This window comes from Vespula vulgaris, chromosome 4 (genome assembly GCF_905475345.1).
Source record: "Vespula vulgaris chromosome 4, iyVesVulg1.1, whole genome shotgun sequence".
NCBI classification, from domain to species: domain Eukaryota; kingdom Metazoa; phylum Arthropoda; class Insecta; order Hymenoptera; family Vespidae; genus Vespula; species Vespula vulgaris.
The window spans coordinates 7,499,483-7,520,955 of NC_066589.1; the positions used below are offsets into that span (position 1 = coordinate 7,499,483).

Below are 21,473 nucleotides of genomic sequence, written 5' to 3' on the forward strand. Positions count from 1 at the left end.
AGGTGCGAAAACGTCGTTCTTTGACTTGCCCGTGAGAACGTATCGTTTAAACAGAAGTCTCTCTTCAAGAGATTTTCTCTTATTTCTTTTTTTAAATACCACGAAAAAAAAAGAAACAAAATGTGTATGTATATATATATATATATATATGTATAAAGAAAAAAATGAAAAGAAACTTAACCTCTTTCACAACGTGTACCCATACTTGAATACATACTCACTCCGATCGAAATTTCCTGTTTGTTTGTTTGTTGTTTGTTTGTTTGTTTGTTCATTCTTCAATTAGATTACAAAGTAGCTATTGTGAAAGTAGATACATTTTAAAAATAAACTTTCGTCTAGATTGTTCCTTAGTTTTATGACAAGTAAGAAACGATATAATTGTTTTATGACAAGATCTAACGATATAATGTATCGTAATACGATGCGACGTTCATTGACATTTATGGCGACGTTCTTCTTATATACGGAAGAGAGAGAGAAAGAGAGAGAAATAGCAGCATAGATTGACATATATAGGTATATAATGTGTGTGTGTGTGTGTGTGTGTGAGAGAGAGAGAGAGAGAGAACAAATCTACAATGTGCCAACACAAATGCAATCCTATCGCAATGACCGTGTTAAATTACCGAATAGTAAACGAATGATCGTTAATTTTATGTTTCAAGATCTACATACGTAGATTCCTATATTTTTCATCCGACATCGTTCCTTTTATTTCTTTTTATATATATGTATGATGTATATATGTAATATGTACGATGATATATCCAATGTATGTATAAATATGTATGTATAATACGACAAATAAAAATTTTGGAGGTTAGTTTTCTCGAATTACAATTGAGAAGCGATTCGAAATTGATCACGTAATTTCACTTCGAGTTCGATGGCAAGAAAAGTTCAATGCATTCGCACGCACAATATATTCGAACGTATGTACATACATACGAATAATATATAATTACACGCATGTATGTTTTTCTTTCTTAGAAGTTTAATTTCACGATTCTCGTCAGACTTTATTCTTCGAAATTACGTCAACTTCGTGATATCATTTGCGTGGTAAGGACAAGCAATAGAAAGAGAGAAAGAGAGAGAGAAAGAGAAACAGAAAGAATAAACCGCAGCACACGCGGTAAGAAAAAAATTAAAACGATAAAATACTCTCTCTCTTTCTCTCTTTCTCCTTTTTCTTCGAGTGACAATAATGTCACGCTCCTGAAACGAAAATCCGACGAGTACGAGTAAATCTCTTTATTTTTGGAATAAAATACGAAGGAGATTTCTCTCGTCGACCGAATTTAAACGAATGAAAAAAATAATAATATACTGTGTGTATGTGATGCGCGTGTGTATATACACACATACAGCACATGTTCTGTTTCCTATCGTTCCGTTTTACACCGAAATCGAATAATAATGTACACTTCTCTCAATAATTGTTATTTTCCATTAAAATGCGTTCTCTGTCTCTCTCTTTCCCTCTCTCTCTCTCTCTCTCTCTGTTTCTTAGATCGCAATCATACGAAATTATAATATTCGTCAGACTCGTCGACGACGAGAGGATGTTAACGAGGAATAATAGTTTTAAAAAGAGAACTTAATGAGATACCCACGTGGCGTGGAACGTATAACGAAGAAAGAAAATAACACATACTCAAAGAAAGAAAGAAAGAAAGAAAGAAAGAAAGAAAGAAAGAAAGAAAGAAAGAAAGAAAGAAAGAAAGAAAGAAAGAAAGAAAGAAAGAAAGAAAGCAAAGAAAGGGAGTGAGAAGAGAAAGAAAGAAGATAGGAAAAGTTGGGAATTTGGTTGGATTGAGATACGACAGAGATCGATCGATCGATCGATTCGGCATTCTTCGTCGTGTGAGATCGGTGATAATCGGTAATAAAATGGGTGTTAATGGAACGGATTCGTAGGAGATCGCGAGAGAAAGGAACATGGAAGAAATAGATAGATAAATAAACAGATATAAAAGATCGAAAAAGGGACAAAGATATACGTATATATGATGATAATAATAATAATAACAATAATAATAATAATAATAATATTTTTATTTTATGCTTACCTTCGTCCAGCAGTCGTTCTACGTGTATGAAGACATTTGGGAAAGCAGCTAGCTGCTTTCTGTCCTTTAGTAATTGTGACAGGTAGTCCGCTATACTCTGCGTCGTCGTGTTAGTATTATCACACATCGCAGTTACTTGATTACTTCAATGGCGGGCGCACGAGAGACAGAAGAAAACGATAGAGACCGACGGCGGAAGAGTGAACGAGCTAGCTAGCTAGCTAGCTAGCAAGCGAGCGAACGAACGAACGAACGAACGAACGAACGAACGAGCGAGCGAGCGAGCGAGCGACAAACGAACGAACGAACGAACGAGCGAGCGAGCGAACGAACGAACGAACGAACGAGCGAGCGAACGAGCGAACGAACGAACGAGCGAACGAGCGAGCGAGCGAACGAGTACTGAGTGCGTGTGTGTGTGCTGGGCTTACGAGAGAGTGAGAGGGAGAGAGAGAAAGAGACAGAGTCAGAAAGAGAGAGAGAAAGACAGAATGAGTGTAGGAACGAAAGAGAGCGCGCGCGCGCGCGCGTACGCCGTAGGGAAACGCGCGCGATCGAGAGAAAGAGAGAGACGGAGAATGATGGCGAACGCGACTCGAAAAAAGAACGTTGGTCTCCTCCGCGAACTACTCTCGACTCCCTCTTCTTCCACTACTATACTGCTACTACTTCTTCTTCTTCTTTCGTTCTCCTTTGGCAACACCTTCTTCTTCTTCTTCTTCTTCTTCTTCTTCTTCTTCTTCTTCTTCTTCTACTTCTTCTTCTTCTTCTTCGTTCACCTTCTCCTACTACTTTCGTATTCCGCACGTTTCACGTCACTCGGTCGTCGCGTCACCGTGCCTAAAGTTCTTCCTTTTCTTTTTCTTTTTCTTTTTCTTTTTCTTTTTCTTTTTCTTTCTGTTTCTTCTCCGAACGATCCCGTTTCTCGTTCACGTCGTTGATCTTCGATCCTCCTTCTTTCGTCGGCGACTTCTTATTACAACTTTTTTCACCGATAGTCGCCACGATGCTGTTACGTTTTTAGAAACGGCAAGAGAACGACGACGACGACAACGACGATAATGACGATGACAACGATGACGACGACGACGACGGCGACGACGACGACGGCGACGACGACGACGACAATAACGACGACGACGACGACGACGACGACGGCGACGACGACGAAGGCGACAGCAACAGCAGGAGCAATGCGTACATCGTGCGCGTGCGGGTGGTAAACGAAGAGTGAAAAAAAGAAAGAGAGAAAGACAGAAAGAGAGAGAGAGAGAGACAGGGATAGATTGACAGAAACGAAGAAAGGAAAAGGGAGAAGGCGAGGCGGTCGGTGAAAAAGAAAGAGAAAGAGAAAGAAAAAAAGAAAGAGTAAGAGGAAAGAAAGAAAGAAAGAAAGAAAGAAAGAAAGAAAAAAGAGAGAGAGAGAGCGTGCGTATGCGTGGACGAGAGAATGAGAGAGGAAGGACCGCGGGGGTCGGGGGGTTGTTGTCCTACGAAAGAATTTCAAAAAGAGAGAGAGAACTCGCGATGCTCTTATATATCTCTTCTCTCTCTTGTTTCCTCGCTCTCGATATTACTAATCTTTATAATATATATATATATGTATATATTATATATAATAATATATATATATATATTCGCGGATGTCGTCGCGTAATATCATCGATGAATAAGTACACACGCTACGAGACGCTCGACTCTACTGCACCGGCCGTGCGTGCGTCGTTCTAACCCAGGCTTGTTTCCCCCTCCTCCCTCCCATCCACCGCCCGACTCACCCACTCCACGAGCAGCCCATCCAAATTCTCCGTCGTTAAGCGCATGCGCGAGCATTCGTTCGCCGTTCGCCGCCCACTACCATATACGGCCTCTCCTCTCTGCGTGCGCGCGTGCCTCTTCCCTTCGACAGAGAGAGAGAGATACGCATGGCGGTTGGATAACTCAGGAACGGAATAAGTATTCGTCGTCGCCCCGCGATTTCTGCTTCCTACGAATTGTTATTATTATTATTATTATTATTATTATTATCATCATCATCATCATTTTTTAACAATTATTATTATTATTTTTTTTTTAACAATTATTATTATTTTTTTTTTACAATTATTTTTTTAATTATTATTATTATTATTATCATTTTTTAATAATAATAATTATTATTATTATCATTTTTTAAAAATTATTATTATTATTATTATTATTATTATTATTATTATTATTATTATTATTATTATTATTATTATTCTCTTTTTGGCTTTTTTCTTCGCAATGTATTTTTTTCCTTTCTTCTTCCTCCTTTATTACTTGTGGGTTTTTACTACTTTTTTTTCTTTTTCTTTTTCTTTTTTAATTCAATCCATCACGTTTTGTTCATCATTCTTAGAAACGAAGTTTAATGTTACGAAGGAAAACGAAATTTTAGATTCGTATTCGTAATTGGTTGCTTTAAGGTGGCACTCGCATCGTTTCGATATAAACATTGTTGATCGTAAGTTACGAACGAAACGTATTCGTTCGACTTTTCAGCGTGACGTCACAACGCCATGTTTGTCGTTTAACGCGCGAAAATCAAATTTTGCTAGTACGATTAATTTGCGATCGATCGAGTTTCTTTTTTTCTATTTGTCTTTTTTCTTTCTCGAAGATATTAAACTTTGGGAAAGATAAAAAAAGATTCGCGTCGCACGATTTTTGTTATATTTACTTTGTGATACGTCTAGAAGTAAATTAATTGGAATGTTCTTTTTGAAAGAACTCGATTCCTAACGAACGTACAAAGAAAAAGCATTTGAGTGTAATAACCCATACGTATTCATTTTAATACCGATGCTTACGAATTGATGCATGCGAGTGTTAAGTGTTCGGTGTAACAACATATATCCTTGACGCCTATGTTTTATGATCCATAACATATCGTTACACTTAACATAGCTAGGATAAGTGGGTCATGTCTGCTTCCTTCGAGAGAAGAGACATACAGACTGTAAATCTTAAGAACGAGCGTGGGAAATATAATATATTGGTATGTAAGTGTCGAACTTTGATCGTTTTCGGTATCTTCTTCATCAAAAATTTTATCTTCGAAGTTGACGGATGATTGAAAAAAGAAAAAAAAGCGAAGAAAAGAAAAAAGAAGGAAAACGAAAAATAAAAAAAAAAAAAAAGAAAACAAAAAATAATTTCTCGTCTAACGACTTAAGGCTCGCTTAGAAACTCGTTATACAAAAGGGACTATTGTAAAGTAATGTTACAAAGGTAGTTAGTAGTTAATAGTCGATTCGTAGATCGAGCCACACTAAAGACACGTCGGTTCAGAAAGAAATAGATATTTACCGAAGTATTTCAAAAACATTCGCTTAATTACCGTACGTCTTTCATTTTCTTACGACCATAATCGTTTGGTATGCAAAGAAACGTAAAACCTAATTACGGACTCTTGTGAATCGTACAAAAGAGTTTTCCTAAGATAATATCTATTGCAATCTTTCTATCGTTGTGATTGTAACATCAGTTACGAATCATTATAATTTAGAAAAAAAAAAGAAAAGAAAAAGGAAAGAAGGACATTCTCAGACTAATTTACTCCATTAGCTGGAGGGATCAATGATCTTTAATTTCTTTGTATAAAAGAAAAAAAGCGAAAGAAAAAAGAGAAATTATAAACGCAACAAAAAGAAATAAGAATTGAACGGAGACAGACAGAGAGAGATGTTGAATATTTTCTCATAGAACGTAACGGCCCCTCCCTATCTCGAAACGATACATTGCATCAACGCATCGACGTCGTACAATCTCAGAACAGTATATACATATGTGTATGTATATGTATACATGTTTATACATATATATATGCCTCCGAATGCATAATTAATAATTCTACCTACTTGCTTTCAATCTACCTTCATGTGTCGCATCTAAAGCAGATAATATTGAACCTCCGCATCTCTCGAGAGCAAACGGATAACAACGATACGATGAATATTGACTTTTTCTTTTCATTTTGTCACGTATGTATGTATATATGATGTATGTATATGTATGTATGTATATGTATGTAAATACGTATACTTGCATGCTTGATATATTCTTCGTATCACTCGTTGTAATGAACAGTAATTAGTTATATTCATTGCTGTCAATAATCACGTAGTAGCCTTATCGATATCAATCAATGTAACTACGTGCCTTTTAATAAATGCATCGGGTAACATTTATTATTCATAATTAATGATTTATATATTACGGTAGGCCAAAAATTTCTAAAAGTGATATTAAAAATCGATTACTCTTTTCTTCCTTGACTTTTTAAATTAATCTCTTTCTTTTACTTTTTCTTTTTCAGAATATATTTTTGAAAAAATCAATCACTCTATCGATTCAAAATGTAAAATTACGAGGTTTCAAAACTTTGATATTATAAATCTGAGAAATAACGTCGTCTCGGTGTTTTTTATTTCTCTTTTTTTAAAATAAAATTTATTAGAAGACAACGAAAGTTTTCTTAACGCAATTCTAGTAGCAAGGAGTGTTGAGAGAGAACGACAGGAAAAAGTATTCCATAATCGGAAAGTTTACTGTTAGATCGATTGACGCAGGGTACTTGGATTGTATCTTTAAAAGGAATGGAAATCCTACTGATCGTCGATCTTCGAAAGTACGCGTGGGTGCATTTTGGTGTCGGTCTTTGGCTTGATCTTAAAGAAAAAATTTATATATCTGTGTATAACCAAACGTAGCGGTATTATCGGGAAGGACTTTCACGAGGACACTTGAAACTTTCCTCGAGTGAAAATCATTCTCTCTCATCGAGAGATATGTATTTCGTATTCCCTAGTTGTATGTTACTCTTTCATTCGAATCTTTTTTCTCTTCCTCGTTATCGATCAAAATTATTCAAAATAAATTCTTATACTCTGTCTTCAAAATTTATAAAAAAAAAAAGAAAAAAGAAAAAGAAAAGAAAAACAAATTTTCGAAACGTTCCAAGTAATAGAATTCATACAGATTTAACATTTACTCCTTGTAAATTGTAATTACTTGTTAATCCAAATCGAGTAAATAAGTTACTCGTTGTAAATTGTAATTTGTCGTTAATCTAAATCGAGCAAATAAGTTACTCGTTGTAAATTGTAATTCGTCGTTGATCTAAATCGAGTAAATAAGTTACTCGTTGTAAATTGTAATACGTCATTAATCCAAATCGAATAAATAAGTAACTCGTTGTAAATTTTAATTCGTCGTTAATAATAAGTCGGATAAGTTAAGTTAATTGTTCTAAGTACAAATGTAAATCATGGTTACATTTAATAAAATATATAAATAAATAATTTCATGAATAATTCACGAAACACTGTTTTATTATATCGATTTCTTAATATCGATTCATTGTCTCATTCCTTCTCTTCCCTCTCTCTCTCTCTCTCTCTCTCACTCTTGTATTCATACCAATGTTCCCTCTTACCGATGTCATTCAAACCTTCCTCCCCTCCTAATTATTCTCTTTAGCCTTCCCTTTCTCCATCTCTACTACACTCTCTTTCATCTCTACTCTTCTTTTTTCTAATCAACTCGATTATTACGAAAATGTTCTAAGTCAAAAACATGAAGTAATTGAGCCGATCGTTTAACTTCTAATTATCTAATTATTCTCAATAAAGAATTATATATGAGTTCGGAAATAATCATTAACTTCATTTTTTCGAGTCAGTTCATTCTTACTTTTTTTTCTTAAATTTCTTTTTTAAGATCGATAAAAAGAGTACGATTGGAAAACGATCGAGAATCGACGCTGGATCGATTTCGTCATTTAACTTCAAATTATCTAATTATTTCCAGTAGAGAACGAACGTATGAATTAGTTAAATGTGACATTCGAAAATGATCGGTTTTTTTAGTTTTTTGATCCATTTTTTTTTCCTTTTTTTAAGATCGATGAAACGACAAATCCGATTTGAAAAAGATCGAAAATGTATGCTGGGCCGATTCCATCGTTTAACTTTAAATTATTTAATTATTTTCAATGAAGAATTATTACCAGAGTTAGACGTGACGCTTGTAAATAATTTATTAGCTTCTTTTTTTTTGTTTATTTATTTCTTTCTTTTTTCTTAAGATCGATGAAACGAATCCGATTTGAAAACATCGAGAATCGATGCTGGACCGATTCCGGAGGCTGTGCTGTCGCCTTACCATTCTCCCACGGGCGTTACCTTCTATGCCGTGTATCCAGCGCCTACACAAGTATATTGGTTAATGTAAAGTAACGTTGACGTCACATATCCATACATGGCCCCATCGCGGAATCACGTGGGTGTCCTGCGTTATAAATTATTTCTCTTTCTGTTTTCTTTTTACTTTTATTATTATTTATTTTTTTCTTTTTTTATTATTCGTCTTCTTTCTTCTTCTCGATGTCTCTTCACTCTTTCTCTCTCTCTCTCTCTCTCCCTCCCTTTTTCTTTTCAGATCGAAAGACACATTCTATTTTATATAATAACTTCGAGGAATAGACCTTCTTTCCAATTTTGTCTTCGACCGATCGACCCACGTAAATTTGAGATTCATTTGCAAAAAAAAAGAAAAGAAAAAAAATGTCAATCTCCTATTCTTGTTCCTCGATATCGTTCGATGGATTTAATTTATTTAATTAAAACTAATTAGAATGACGCGTCGATCGTTCGAGGAGAATAGAAACACTTTGACCTTGAATTGTTAATGAATTATTTTACAGTTTTTTCGAGAATGATTTTTTTTTTTCTTTCTTTTTTATTGAAAACATTATTGCAGTTCTAATACGGATTTCCTTTTTTGATGTTACGAGATTGGAACTACGTAACGCAATGGTACATTTGCGAAATCGGAAAAAAAAGATACAGATATGTCGATCTCTCATTTTTGTTCTTCGTTATCGATCGATGGGACTAATTTATTCAATTAAACTTAATTGGGATGACGTGTTGATCGAGGAGAGGAGAAACATTTTGACCTTCAATTTAGAATGAATTATATTACAAATTTTCTTTGTGAATGACCACTTCTTCTTTTCAATAAATAAAATAAATAAAAAGTTATTGCATTTCTAATATGTTTGATTATTTCTTTTTTCTTTTAATGTTACTAGAATAAAACTTAGTAAGGCAATACGATAAAAAATTTTTTTACTTTCCCTAAGAAATAATCTTGCTGTTCGACAAAATCGGCGGACATATGAAAACAAGCAAAAGAAAAAAAAAGATTTTGTGCGTTGTCTGTGCTAATAAATTTTAAATAAATAAATTTGTCTCTTACCATTTGTTCTTCTCGATCTTGCATGATGAACACTCCATTAATGGATCCTTAATTTATCCTGCACGGGGCATAAGAACTACAACTACCATTTCCTTTTTAAGGGTTAAAGAATGTTTTCATTTGTGTTCGTCTCTAATAGAACAGCAAACTTCACTTTCACCGATTAAGGCAAAGAGCGATATATTTTATTAAATTAATATTAGATATTTTTAATTTGATTCATTAAAATATCGAACAATGAATCTTACAATTTATTTGTTCGTTTAATACGTAACAGAGAGTAAACGTATATATATATATTTTTTTTTAATAAAAAAATAGTACATATACATTACAACGTAACTTAAATAAACAACTAATGCTGATCACTTGTCACTAAAACTTAAACACTAAGACAATATGAAAAATTCGCGACCTTTAACTTTCACTTTAAAAGAATGTAATATAATTTATACATTAAAAAAGAAAAATATCCTGAATTTCTCACATTGCCCTAATATAACGGTATCAACAAATAATCAACAAAAAGCTGACTTTACGATGAACTTACGATGAAGATTATACAGATTTGTGTTGGATGATAAAAAAAAAAAAAAAAAAAAAAAAAAAAAGAAAAAAAAGGGAAGAATAAAAAGAAGAGAGTTTAAAAAAGAAATAAACTTCTTTTGGGCGCTTAGAAGTATTACCTTTTATAGAGTGTCTAGTCGATGACACATACGTAATAAAAGACAAATTGGAAAACTATGATGTATCTAAGCGTCTGTACAATTTCGCTCTTCTAAAGGAAATTTCTTATGGTCGACTTAAAAAAAAAAAAAAAAAAAAAAAAAAAAAAAAAAAAAAAAAAAAAAAAAAAAAAATGACCGACGAAGTAAAAAGTATAATATAAAAATTATCTCGTGAATTGTCGGTTGTCCTTCCCACGTTTACCCACCTGGCGGAAGGTCTTGGTACGTTGCAACTGTCGTGAGGCATTTGGATTGTTCATGTTCTTGAAGAAACCATAACCGCCCCCGCCGAGCCTTTTTCGTGGCCGCGAATCTTTGCTAGCTCCCACTTCTGTTAGTTGTTATCGTGTTAAGGAACAAGATAGGTATATATGTAAGTAGTTGTTAAACTACATCGGCCAAAGTAAACTTTTAAACAGGTGGGAAGTTATGTTTGAAGATTTAAGATCGTGTGGTAAACGTTTTAAGATCTCATTTTTTTTCTTCTTGAAAAACTACACTTATAACGAATAGCTAAAAAAACTATTTTAAAAGTCAATTCTTCGCAACGGCTATGAAATAACAGTGTATTTATAAGGTAATTGTTTTCAGAAGATTTCTGACGTAAGTAATTTGTCCGAAAAAAATTAGATCTTCAATCTTGAATACAATAACTTCTTCTACGAAACGAACAATATATTAAATATTTGTTCTTCTCTCTCCTTTTTTTTTTACTCTTTTATAGATATATTTTGTTATTTGTAAAAGGATACTCAGGTCTACAGCTGGTGGAACTAAAAATCCAAAAGATTTGGCAACCTTCGCCAAATCCAATGTCTGTACGTCAAATATCTGTTTGAGATGATGCGAATCGTATGCTCTGACATATGCCTTGAACGCTTCCTTCGCCGATATGTTTAAGAAGTAATTCTTGGAGATCAATTTCTCGAGCTGAAAGAGGTAGTCTAAAAATCATGTGATCCAGTTTAAACGATAGAAATTACGAGAGCAAATTCGAGCTCGTCACTGGATGTTTAACAGTTTGCGATTGTTTTTCTTGTACTTTTTTCTCTTCTCAAACGAACAACATATATACAATAATATCAAATATCTCTATCTCATTGATTTATAAAAATCTATCTGTTACAAAATGATCGTGTTAAAAAAGAAAGTCGAAATAAACTTGATATATTATATATCGGATATGTCGTTAGTTTTCCTTCTGTCGTGAAATATAAATTGAGTGAATTTTATTTTGTCTCGTTACGAGATACTTACATCGAGTTAAATAATAAAGAAAATAAAGTTAGTATACTTTCGAGTTAAGAAAAAAAAAAAAATGTTAAAGATGAAAGAGCAGATATGTCTACAGCAAAAGATATTCAAGATTTGTGAGATTTCTCGTGGGATTTCGAAATCGTATCTTTCAACGTTTAATTTCCAAGTGCAAACGAAGCGTCGCGGGGTTCCTGGATCGGTTTCGATCAGCTTAGATGTAAGAGAGGTAAGAGGAGAGGAAAGAAAAGGGAGTGGTGCGTGAATCACGCGTGTGGGCGCCATTTCGCACGTTTCTACCACAGAAGTCCTTCCTCCCCACTCCATTGAAACTCCTCTTTCCTCTTTACAAACCATCCCCCACTCATCGTCTCAACGAATAGTATATGCAGTCACGTGTGAGTGCAAGAAAGATGAAAAATAAGACGGAGGTCGTGCTCCATACAACTTGGAAAAGTTAGAAGAGGGGGAGAGAGAGAGAAATAGATGCAATAGAATGAAACGAGATGGAATATGAGACAAGAAATAACATTATTGCGACTTGTATACTCGGTGTAAACACGAACGATTCGACGCACTTCCGTACTTCGTCTCTTGCACTTTCACGCGTCGAAGTAGCTCGTCTATAATTGCGTCTCGTGCGATATCTTTCCTACATACGCTAGCTTTTGAATAATAAATCGTTCGAGATATTCATTATTCTAACTATGCGTGACTGATACAAAACGATTATGTGTTCTCCAATCGCATTTTCTGCTGTTTTCATTTAAAGAATAGTTTCGTGCGATTTAGTCAATTTCAAAAAAAGAAAAAGAAAAAATGGATTATTAAATTTTGTAATAAATAAATACCTGTAGTTGTATGTCCGCGATTTTGTTCCACGAAAAGTCAAATTCGTTGACCGGAACTTTAGCTTGTTTGAGATAACGAAGGAAACCTAATTCTTCTGGTCGTAGAATTAATAAAGCGTGTCCGCTACTACCTTCACCACGTGCCGTTCTTCCAACGCGATGAATATATTCCTACGTATAAATTAAGATGTTAGGTGTATCTCTATGTTTGAAAGTATGTCATGATGTTAACATACGACGCGTTAACATATAACACTCCTTGGGATACCTTAGGATCATCCGGTGGATCGTATTGCACGATCCAATCGACATCGGGTATGTCGAGACCTCTAGCAGCTACGTCTGTACATAAAAGTATACCGGAAGAAGCGTTGCAAAATTGGAAAAATGTTGTAGTCCGTTTAGTTTGTTTTTGCTTTCCCTGTGTTAAATGAAAATTTTTATTATTTGTTACTAATCTTGTATCGTATTGTAGATCAATCAATTTAATATAATATAATATGATTAATTTAATAAAATATATTGTAATATAAATATATTGAATACTCACGTGTATACTTAATACTGGAAGATCTATATAATTCAAGAGTTCGTGATGATACTTGACTGACATGCAGGAACTAAAGAATACCATAATTTTCCTTTTTCTATTTTTCTTTAAGAATGTGAATAAAAGTAGAAAACGTTTTTCGCTGGGACAAACTACATAGCCTTGTTCCAAACCTTCTACCGTTGCCTTCTCTTTTTCGTCATCGACGCCAACATATACGGGTTCTTTTTTTAATGCTAAACTTGTCAATGCTTCTACTTTCTTAGTTTGAGTCGCACTGAACAACATAGTTTGTCTTCTTTCTGCAATAAAATTTATAGAATAACGTTAAGTATCTTCTCTAATTCTCTACGAAAATTTATAACAGTTCTTTTATTATGATTAATACTAACTTGGCAATATATTAATAATTTGTTTTAATTCCTCTTCAAAACCAATATCTAAAATACGATCTGCTTCGTCGATAATAAGACATTGTAGATTTTTGTATAAAAAGTCAGGAGTATTTTGAAGATGATCTAATAATCTGCCTGGTGTAGCAACAATAATATTGATTCCTTTTGAGAGTTTTTGTGCTTCGGTTTGTCTGTTAGCACCACCCATTAATAGACCATACGTATGGTAATGATATTTCATTAATTCCTTTAAAACACCGAATGTTTGCATTGATAATTCTCTTGTAGGAGATATGATAATACATCCAGTACCTAGAATTATATATATATGTATATATTACATATATAAGCATGTATATTACAAGAGTTGATACATAGTTTTATATATATAGGACATACCGTTACGTGGCATAAATTTTAATTTATATATTAATTCTACAGCAGGAATTAAAAAGGCCAATGTCTTTCCTGATCCTGTTTTGGCAGCACCAATTAAATCTCTGCCTTCTAATAATGGTGGAATGGATCTAGCTTGTATCTCAGTCATATGTGTAAAACCCATATCTTTTATTCCTTTAAGGGTATTTTCACATACACGTTCATTTAAAGTCTCAAAACTATTATCTTTTGTTATTTCTAATCCTACAGAAGATCCAGGTACTATATACAAAAACAAATAATTTAATATTACTTCTTAAATGATAATAGAGTTATCATAAAACTTTTATCGAACTTACAGCTTTCCTCGACGACATCTTTACTATTCTTCAATTGTATATTATCATTTTCTTCCACGGTATCTATTTCATCACTATTAACGTCATTGTTCTGCTCCTGGCTTGCTTCTTGTTCATTCTCAATTTTAGATGTTTTTAGTTCCTTTTTCTTTTCTAATAATTAAATATATTACTATTATATATTCATAGATCTTACTTAGGTAATAATATATAACTTACTTTTCACAGGACCATCTTGTTTTGCCAAACGTTTGGTTCCAACTTTTTCTTCTACGTCATCTTGACCGATATTCTCCTCAAGATCTTTATTTTTAACTTCACCTTTAAATAATAATACCACAGAACATAATGAAAATCTGTTTTATTAACAAATTCGTATTTTTTATTTATTAAAATACATTAAATAGTATATTGTAGAGCGAAAAATACTTTGTTATAAATACATAACCTATATAGATTTCACTTACCATTTTGCTTGTCAGATCTTTCCTTTAATACTTTCAGTTTATTCTTTTCTCTTTTCCTAATCTTTCTCATTAAAACTTTATCGGGAATAGACATTTTTCTTTAAGAAATATTATACAGAAATAAATTTTATTTACACGAATCTAAAAACACTTTTGAAAAATGCCCACGTGTTACACATGTAAAACTACGAAGGATGTTCATCACATTTCCTTCGAAGCGCGCGACTAGCGACAGACGTGGATAAAATGTGAACTACAAACATATATCTATCGTATCGATCTCTATATAGTAATAACGCTTTGACCAATTGCGTTGCTCGCATTGGCTGCCATAACAGAAATGATCAAAAATTCAATACGATATATTTGTATTATTAACCAATCAGATTGCGAGGTTATCTAATGTCACAATTCAACGCGATAAATGAAACATTCATAAACTAATTGAATAAATTACAAATTAAAACATTGCAAATTAAATTACTTACTTAAATATCGAATTGAAGTCCTTTAGTCCTTTAATTCTCGAAGTATGAAAAGAAACAGACTTTCAATGTCAATCTAATGTTCTTTTTAGTTGACATTAGAACGAGAGACGAAGCCTGAAAAAAAATTATTATATATTTAATACGTCTTAAGAGCTATGTGATACTATACGGTATATATTATTATTTAAATATTATCACATCGTACTTCGAGTACACTGTACATTGTTTAAATAATTATAAAATCGGATTTATAAGACGATTAAAAGTAATTGTACGGAAAGAGAATATTTCGACGTGTAGTTCTCAGAGAACGAAAGGAAACTAATATGGCAATACAAAAGAAAATTGCTTAGATACAGTCGGAAATATTCGAATTCATAAAACATAACAATAATATAATACTTTTTATAAATCGTTTGTCGATCTCTTTAATTAGTATATTCTTCTAAAATATTATGTATTTTATATATCAATCAATTTTTGAAAATATTAATGTAATTGCTTTACATGTATATTTTAATAAAAAGAAAAAGATAGTTATATATATAATAATAGCTTAATATCAATACCGATACCAATTCAATAGCTAACAACAACAAAAAAACAAAAATCAATCGAGTGTTATAAAATTTTATTTCTGGTATATATGTGTGTGTGTGTGTATGTTTGTATGTATGTATGTATACATTGTACTATTGGAGAATTAAGTAAAAGCATTTGTAAACAATCAAAAGACGATCAAAAGCTTAACCTTGGTAGGACTTTTCGCGTTTGTTCTCACTAACGCGTTGCGCAGTTCTCATTTGTCTAAGCAATAATTCGGACGTGTTCAAACCTGCTCTTGCTTTCTTTAATTTCGATTCGTCTAACTTCGCATTTATATCACACGTAATATTATAATCGTAATCCTCTTATATCTAATTCATAAGTTAAACATTTTTAGTTTAGGATTTTCTCATGGATAGCGACCATGAGAATATTTTATAACCTTAATTTAATTATTTATGATTCGTTAATCCTATTTTATATAATTTAGAAATTTATAGGATCGTAACCCGCTTATATCTATTTTAGAGGTTAATTATTTTTAGCTTAGAATTTTCTCATAAACAGCGATCATCAGAATATAAATATATAAGTAAATAATTATTTATATAGTTAATTCTTTTAAGTCGTTTTGAAGATAGTTACATTTTTATATTTTCTCGTATTCCGTTATTATTTTCGTAATATATTTATTCGATTATTTATATATACGTATATAGAAATTTATTATTATTTCGATTAAATCCGTAATATATGGGTAAGAGAAGCTACGTTTTAGTGCATACGAAGATGTGATCGCAAGAGAATATCAACTTTGGGTCAAGTCTTATCTTCAGCTTTAATTTGGAAACAATATGGCAAGGTAAACGAAGAAGGAAGAATCGCAATATTTCTTCTAATATAACGTAAATATATCTATTAATTTTTAAATAATATTGTTATCAATTTATTATAATAAGTTCAGTTTTAAGTGCAGTCGAATGTGAAAAGAACATCAACGTTAATCGCTCTTTTTTTTTTTTTCTTACATAATACATATTTATTGACTTTGTCTAGCTATTCTTTAAAAATTGACTATCATATATTTTTTCATTGTTAACTCTTCTTTGATTCAAATATGCGCTGATAGTGGCAGGGACTATATATACTTATCTATACAATTATATACATTGATATAATGAATCGATAGAAGGGAAAGGGTTCTCCATGTACGTTTAGTTCATTTTTTATCCGCACCTATCGCTGACGTCGTATATTTTTCGAACGATTCGAAGATAGACGTATAGACAGTGTTGCCAATATTCAAAAGTACTGCTGTTACTTTTGTTACAAATTATTGAAAAAAATTATTTTCTAATATCCGATAATAGAAAATTTCTAGAGTTGTTAGAAATCTGTAATACCGACGGAAACAGTTCGATAATTCTCTTCTAAGGATATTATAATATTTTTTATATTTTTATATTATAATATATTTTATAATTTATTCTTTTTTTATAAATAGGGACAAATTTTTTTGTCTGGTAACACTGCATATTGTTTCATGTTGTTTCGCGTAGTTTGTAGGCATATATGTGGGTATGTTGCGTGTTGTATGTTATATGAAGTGCGACAGTTTGCTGTTGAAATTGATCTATAAGAACATATAATTTATATATGAATCGTATTAAAAGGAATTATATCGTATAATTTTAATTATTCTATGCATTAACTGATTTGTTATTTGCTTTATTAGACATGATGGAACAAGAACTAAAGCAAAAGAGTACGTTTATTAGATTAGCTAATGAAAGTGCAATCGATCAGGAATGTAAAGTATGTTTATTTCTAATCTTTCGAATGTGTGCTCTGAGAGAGATATTAAATTAATATTCATAATATTATTTTTCTACTTTGACATATATTATTATAGGAAACATTAATAAGAAAATTACAAGCCAAATCCCAGGCTCTTTCTCTTTTAAATCAAGAACTTGATCAATGTAAAGTACAAAGAGATCAATTTAAGTTAATGGCTGAACAGATACAAGAACGATTTATAAATTTAAAAAAACAGATGAACGATGCGAAAGAATTAAATGGGTAATTTAATGATATGATTATTGATTTTATCAAATCAATATTTGGATCATAACATATTTATTTTCTAGTTATAATGTAGATAGTGACTTTAGGACGTTAGATCTTCTTGCGGAATCAAGAGAACAAAATAAATGTCTTCGATTACAAGTTGAAATGTTAAGACAAAAATTAGGTGACGTTCAAGGCGATATTAAATTATTGCGTACAAATAATAATCGCAGTAGTAAGGAACAACAGGAAACACAATATACGTCGGCGATACATCAAAAAGAAGAAATGATTGAGCAATTAGAAAAATTGAATATAAAGGTTATTATATAATTTAACTTATTGCTATTTTCAGTAAATTATTAATCAAGGAAATAATGTTACTATCGTTAACTTGCTGTAGTGTTCACAATTACAAATAGATCTACAAACCGTTCTCGATGAAAAACACGAGTTAGAAATAGAAAGAGATGCGTTCAAATGTAAAGCACATAGATTAAATCATGAACTTTCCAAAGCATTAAATGCATCTAAACCGATGGATGTAGATGCTCTTATTAACGAAAACAGGTAAACTCTGAATTACTGTTTAGTAAAACAGAAGAAGTTCAAGTAATTAGCTATTATTTGATTATTTAGATATTTGCAAGAAAGATTACAACAATTAATTGAAGAAAAAGAACTCGCAAGACAATCTCTCTCAAAATATAAAGTAAGAATAATTTTTTCATAGAATATTGTTTTTACACATTTATTTGCATTAATTTGCTCTTATTATCAGAGTATGCTGGATAGTAAAAGAGCAAAAGGGACTATTAAATTGGGTGTTAATCCTGCTGCTGGAATGGTGATGAAACACAAGCAAGGTTTATTGTTTCATTTCAAAGTATTGGTACACCTTATTTTAGAAGTAAAATCTTCTAATCATTTAAAAATTTAAATATTATAAGTTTGTTTACAATATATCATAATTTTAGTTGAAGAGCTTTTACAGCAAACACGTATACCACTTCAAAAATCTACTGTTGCAATAGAAGAATTACATTGTTTGTGCACTGCTCTGATGGAAGCATTGAATGATAAAACTTTAGCTTTAGCACATCAAAAAAAAGCTAATAAGTAAGCTTGATGTAAATTATTTGAAATATATAAAAGTAAATATCGTGTAAATAACATCCGTGTAATGTGTATACAGAATTTTGGCTTCGAGAATTTGTGAGTTGGACAGTATGATAGAATCACCAACAACAACGCTATTGGAAGGCTACACAAGTGCTGATGTTGACCAAAAATGTAAGTGTTTGTATAAATATTCTAATTAAAAATCATTATAAATTATTACGAATGTTACTTCTCAGGTAGTAGTCTTCGTAATGATATAGACCACATATCAGAATGTACTACGGAAAAAATCAATGAAAATGTGACTGATACAAAAGAAACAATCGTAGATAATTCTTCATCTTCGGAAATACGATCAGTACATACTATACAAATGAATCTTCCTAAAAATTTAGAAACTTTAGTTCAAAAAGCTTTGAATAATTTAAAAGATGCTGATAAACATGATAAATAAAAGTTTTATATATATTATGTGAAAAAGTACAAAAGAGTGTCTGAACATATGAACATGAAGCAATAGATGGTATTATTTCTTTGAGTTTGATAAATGATAAATCGATCAAATAATACTAAAAATATTAACGAAAGAAATATATACGAAATAACCAAAGAATATTTTCATTATTAATTATTTAATCGTAATATGTTTTATAATATTATGTGATATTAGATCTATAATTCTATTATATTAATTTATTATTTCATTATTTGTCATTGATACTTGGAAAAATAATTGTAATTTAGTAAATGTATCATATGTATGTATTATATACATTATTTAAAAAAAAAAAATTTATTAATAAATAATGATGTGTGTGTGTATATACATACATACATATATATGTATGTATGTATGTATGTATGTATATATATATTATATAAAAATGTATGATCATATATATAATTATGAAAATTTATTATATGCAATGTCAGCTGCATTACCATAATAAGCCGGTTGACAATAAAAAGAACGTACGAGATAACGTCTTTCACGTAAATATTTTTCGTGTAAAACCCAATCTAATCGGTTCAGCCAAGAATTAAATTTTGTATCAATGCCATGCAAAGCATTCGTATGTTCGGATAGATCTTGTTCTTGTTGTGACTGCAGCTGCTGTTGTTGTTTTTGTTGTAATTGGTAATAATAATTACTATATCGTCGATTTCTATATTATGAAAATATTTTATATCGAAAAATGAAAGTATTCATTAGGAATAAATAAAAATAATCGTATTTATATCTTACACTATTTTTTGCTCTTTCAGTTTGATATCTTTTCGTTTTTTCCATTCTTTAAAAACCTTATCATTTATAATACGTTTCATTTCCATTTGTTTTTGATACGATTTAAGATTAGTTTGTTCAATAATTCGTAATTCCTTAGATAATTTTCTTCTCTCTTGTGTTTTCTGTTGTTTCTTCATACGAATATACGTCTATGTTCGTAATTATTTTAATACAATTTGAAAATTAATAGTTCAAGTAAATAGCAATATTTTATATATAGAAAGAAAGAAAAAAAAAAAAAATCATATTGCGAACCTGAGCAATTTTTCTTGATTCCATCTCAGCTAGTTTAGCTTGCAATTGTTGTTGTTTCTCCTTCTGTTCTTGTTTGATCATCTGTTTATATTTAATATTTTTTTGTTTTTTCCAATTCTCGAATGCTGTCCCATTTTTATCTTCTCGTTTCCTGTTAAAAAAAAAAAGAAGGAAAATACATTTTTCTTAAGCTTTTTATAATGGCTAACTTAATTAATTAAATTTTTTTTTTTCATCGAACATTTTTATATCTTCGGATTTATGATTGATTTGAATTAGATCATATTTCGTGTTCTTGTTCATTGCTTTTTCCGTATTTTTTCTAACTTTTGTGTCATTAGACAGAACAATATTTTGATGTTCAGTAGCATCATTTTCAGGTTTTATCTACAAATATTTATGATCGATATTAGAAATTAGACATACATTTATATTTTCATTTAACAAGCTTACTTCAATAATTGGAATTTGAGAATTGAATTTATAAAATCCGTTAATATTATTAGAAGTTAATGAATGAGTTTGTGCACTAGTTTCTAAATTAGTATTTTTATGCTTTGCCAAATTTGTTAGCATGGAATCACTTTTTGATTTATCTGTAAAGTATAGTTTTGTCTTGTGTTCTCTGCTTGATTTGTTCTGCAATTCTTCATTTTTTTGCATATAATTATTAATTGTAATTTTGGATGATGGCAAATTAAGTACATGTTTTAAAGTAGATTCGTTCCTTAATATAACTGATGGAGGTGTATTCTAAAAATATTACAATTTTAATATTATAGATATGCGTTAGAAGAATATTTGTGATTGTAGGATAGAACCTTTTCCGTATCTTCAATAGGTTTCTCTGTTGTTTTTCCTAATTTTGAATTTCTTAATTCAGCCATTTTTTTGAAGTACCATTCTTCATAAACAACCTGATGTAGTTTGGCAATTTGGGCTAATGTTTAAATTTTAAATAATATTAATTATCGGGAAATATATATATTAGCATATAAATACAATAATACTAACCAGTATTTTCAAGTGCTCCATTGATCATTTGCTTTACGATGCTTCCTAAATCTTCGACTGAAACGCTTTTAGTTTTGATTCCGACCGACATGATTAAAATTGATTTTTAATTATATGATTTAAATGTGTTTATAGAAAATTATTCAATTTTATACATGTTTGTAAGAATATATAAAACAAAAAATATGTAGCATACTCGCGATCATAAAATTTCACCCTTTTTTAAAAATTATTTTTTAATCATTAATAAAATTAATTATTAATTCAATCATTTCACAAAAAATATATTTTATAAAACTTACAAATTTTGATATAAGCGATAATAAATTAGTGACACTAGACAGAT

At 31.1% G+C, this 21,473-nt stretch overlaps 4 protein-coding genes across 13 annotated transcripts in view; 1 reads left to right on the forward strand and 3 right to left on the reverse strand.

Moving 5' to 3' along the window:
* Positions 1-3,786, reverse strand: part of LOC127063312 (protein held out wings) — a 62,606-nt gene extending 58,820 nt beyond the window's left edge. For 4 of the 8 annotated variants that reach the window (XM_050992894.1, XM_050992896.1, XM_050992889.1 and 1 more), the window contains exon 1: positions 2,076-3,785. In XM_050992894.1, coding sequence (XP_050848851.1) covers positions 2,076-2,202 — 127 coding nt within the window. In that variant the 5' untranslated portion in view covers positions 2,203-3,785. Of the gene's footprint in view, positions 1-2,075 lie in introns of all 8 variants that reach the window. The other 4 variants (XM_050992895.1, XM_050992892.1, XM_050992891.1 and 1 more) reach the window with 2 other exon arrangements.
* A 5,806-nt stretch (positions 3,787-9,592) lies between these two features.
* LOC127062971 (probable ATP-dependent RNA helicase pitchoune) lies at positions 9,593-14,539 on the reverse strand. The gene is made up of 10 exons (XM_050992037.1): positions 14,345-14,539; positions 14,097-14,198; positions 13,878-14,030; positions 13,540-13,800; positions 13,138-13,452; positions 12,746-13,047; positions 12,464-12,616; positions 12,196-12,366; positions 10,843-11,020; positions 9,593-10,421 (listed from the first exon to the last, which is right to left on the reverse strand). The coding sequence occupies exons 1-10, from the start codon at positions 14,436-14,438 to the stop codon at positions 10,255-10,257; spliced, it is 1,896 nt and encodes a 631-aa protein (XP_050847994.1). The 5' UTR covers positions 14,439-14,539; the 3' UTR covers positions 9,593-10,254.
* A 1,116-nt stretch (positions 14,540-15,655) lies between these two features.
* Positions 15,656-19,820, forward strand: LOC127063163 (coiled-coil domain-containing protein 149). Of its 3 annotated transcripts, XM_050992546.1 has the most exons (11): positions 15,656-15,720; positions 16,157-16,283; positions 17,114-17,193; positions 17,291-17,460; positions 17,529-17,769; positions 17,852-18,018; positions 18,088-18,160; positions 18,230-18,314; positions 18,426-18,567; positions 18,644-18,741; positions 18,807-19,820. In XM_050992546.1, the coding sequence occupies exons 3-11, from the start codon at positions 17,116-17,118 to the stop codon at positions 19,022-19,024; spliced, it is 1,272 nt and encodes a 423-aa protein (XP_050848503.1). In that variant the 5' UTR covers positions 15,656-15,720; positions 16,157-16,283; positions 17,114-17,115; the 3' UTR covers positions 19,025-19,820. The 3 variants fall into 3 exon arrangements, with proteins under 3 accessions (XP_050848503.1, XP_050848505.1, XP_050848504.1); XM_050992547.1 differs by lacking the exons at positions 15,656-15,720; positions 16,157-16,283 and adding an exon at positions 16,938-16,956; XM_050992548.1 differs by lacking the exons at positions 15,656-15,720; positions 17,114-17,193 and having other exon boundaries at positions 16,056-16,283.
* On the reverse strand, positions 19,475-21,388 carry LOC127063164 (mRNA export factor GLE1-like). Its single transcript, XM_050992549.1, has 7 exons — positions 21,128-21,388; positions 20,935-21,053; positions 20,567-20,866; positions 20,355-20,500; positions 20,114-20,264; positions 19,817-20,007; positions 19,475-19,736 (listed from the first exon to the last, which is right to left on the reverse strand). Exons 1-7 carry the CDS (start codon positions 21,216-21,218, stop codon positions 19,475-19,477), a joined length of 1,260 nt encoding a protein of 419 aa, XP_050848506.1. The 5' UTR covers positions 21,219-21,388.
* Positions 21,389-21,473: the final 85 nt, after the last annotated feature.

What these genes read in the sequence shown, in the direction of transcription:
- LOC127062971 (XM_050992037.1), bottom strand. Translation starts at nt 14,438, where the DNA reads ATGTCTATTCCCGATAAAGTTTTAATGAGAAAGATTAGGAAAAGAGAA. An exon ending in AAAATTTATGCCACGTAACG is followed by an intron (nt 13,453 to 13,539) that starts GTATGTCCTATA and finishes ATATAATTCTAG; the next exon opens with GTACTGGATGTATTATCATA. An exon ending in TCCACCAGCTGTAGACCTGA is followed by an intron (nt 10,422 to 10,842) that starts GTATCCTTTTAC and finishes AACAACTAACAG; the next exon opens with AAGTGGGAGCTAGCAAAGAT.
- LOC127063163 (XM_050992546.1), top strand. Translation starts at nt 17,116, where the DNA reads ATGATGGAACAAGAACTAAAGCAAAAGAGTACGTTTATTAGATTAGCT. An exon ending in GATGCGAAAGAATTAAATGG is followed by an intron (nt 17,461 to 17,528) that starts GTAATTTAATGA and finishes TTTATTTTCTAG; the next exon opens with TTATAATGTAGATAGTGACT. An exon ending in TAGAAAAATTGAATATAAAG is followed by an intron (nt 17,770 to 17,851) that starts GTTATTATATAA and finishes AACTTGCTGTAG; the next exon opens with TGTTCACAATTACAAATAGA.
- LOC127063164 (XM_050992549.1), bottom strand. Translation starts at nt 21,218, where the DNA reads ATGTCGGTCGGAATCAAAACTAAAAGCGTTTCAGTCGAAGATTTAGGA. An exon ending in CTATTGAAGATACGGAAAAG is followed by an intron (nt 20,867 to 20,934) that starts GTTCTATCCTAC and finishes TAATATTTTTAG; the next exon opens with AATACACCTCCATCAGTTAT. An exon ending in CTCAAATTCCAATTATTGAA is followed by an intron (nt 20,501 to 20,566) that starts GTAAGCTTGTTA and finishes AAATATTTGTAG; the next exon opens with ATAAAACCTGAAAATGATGC.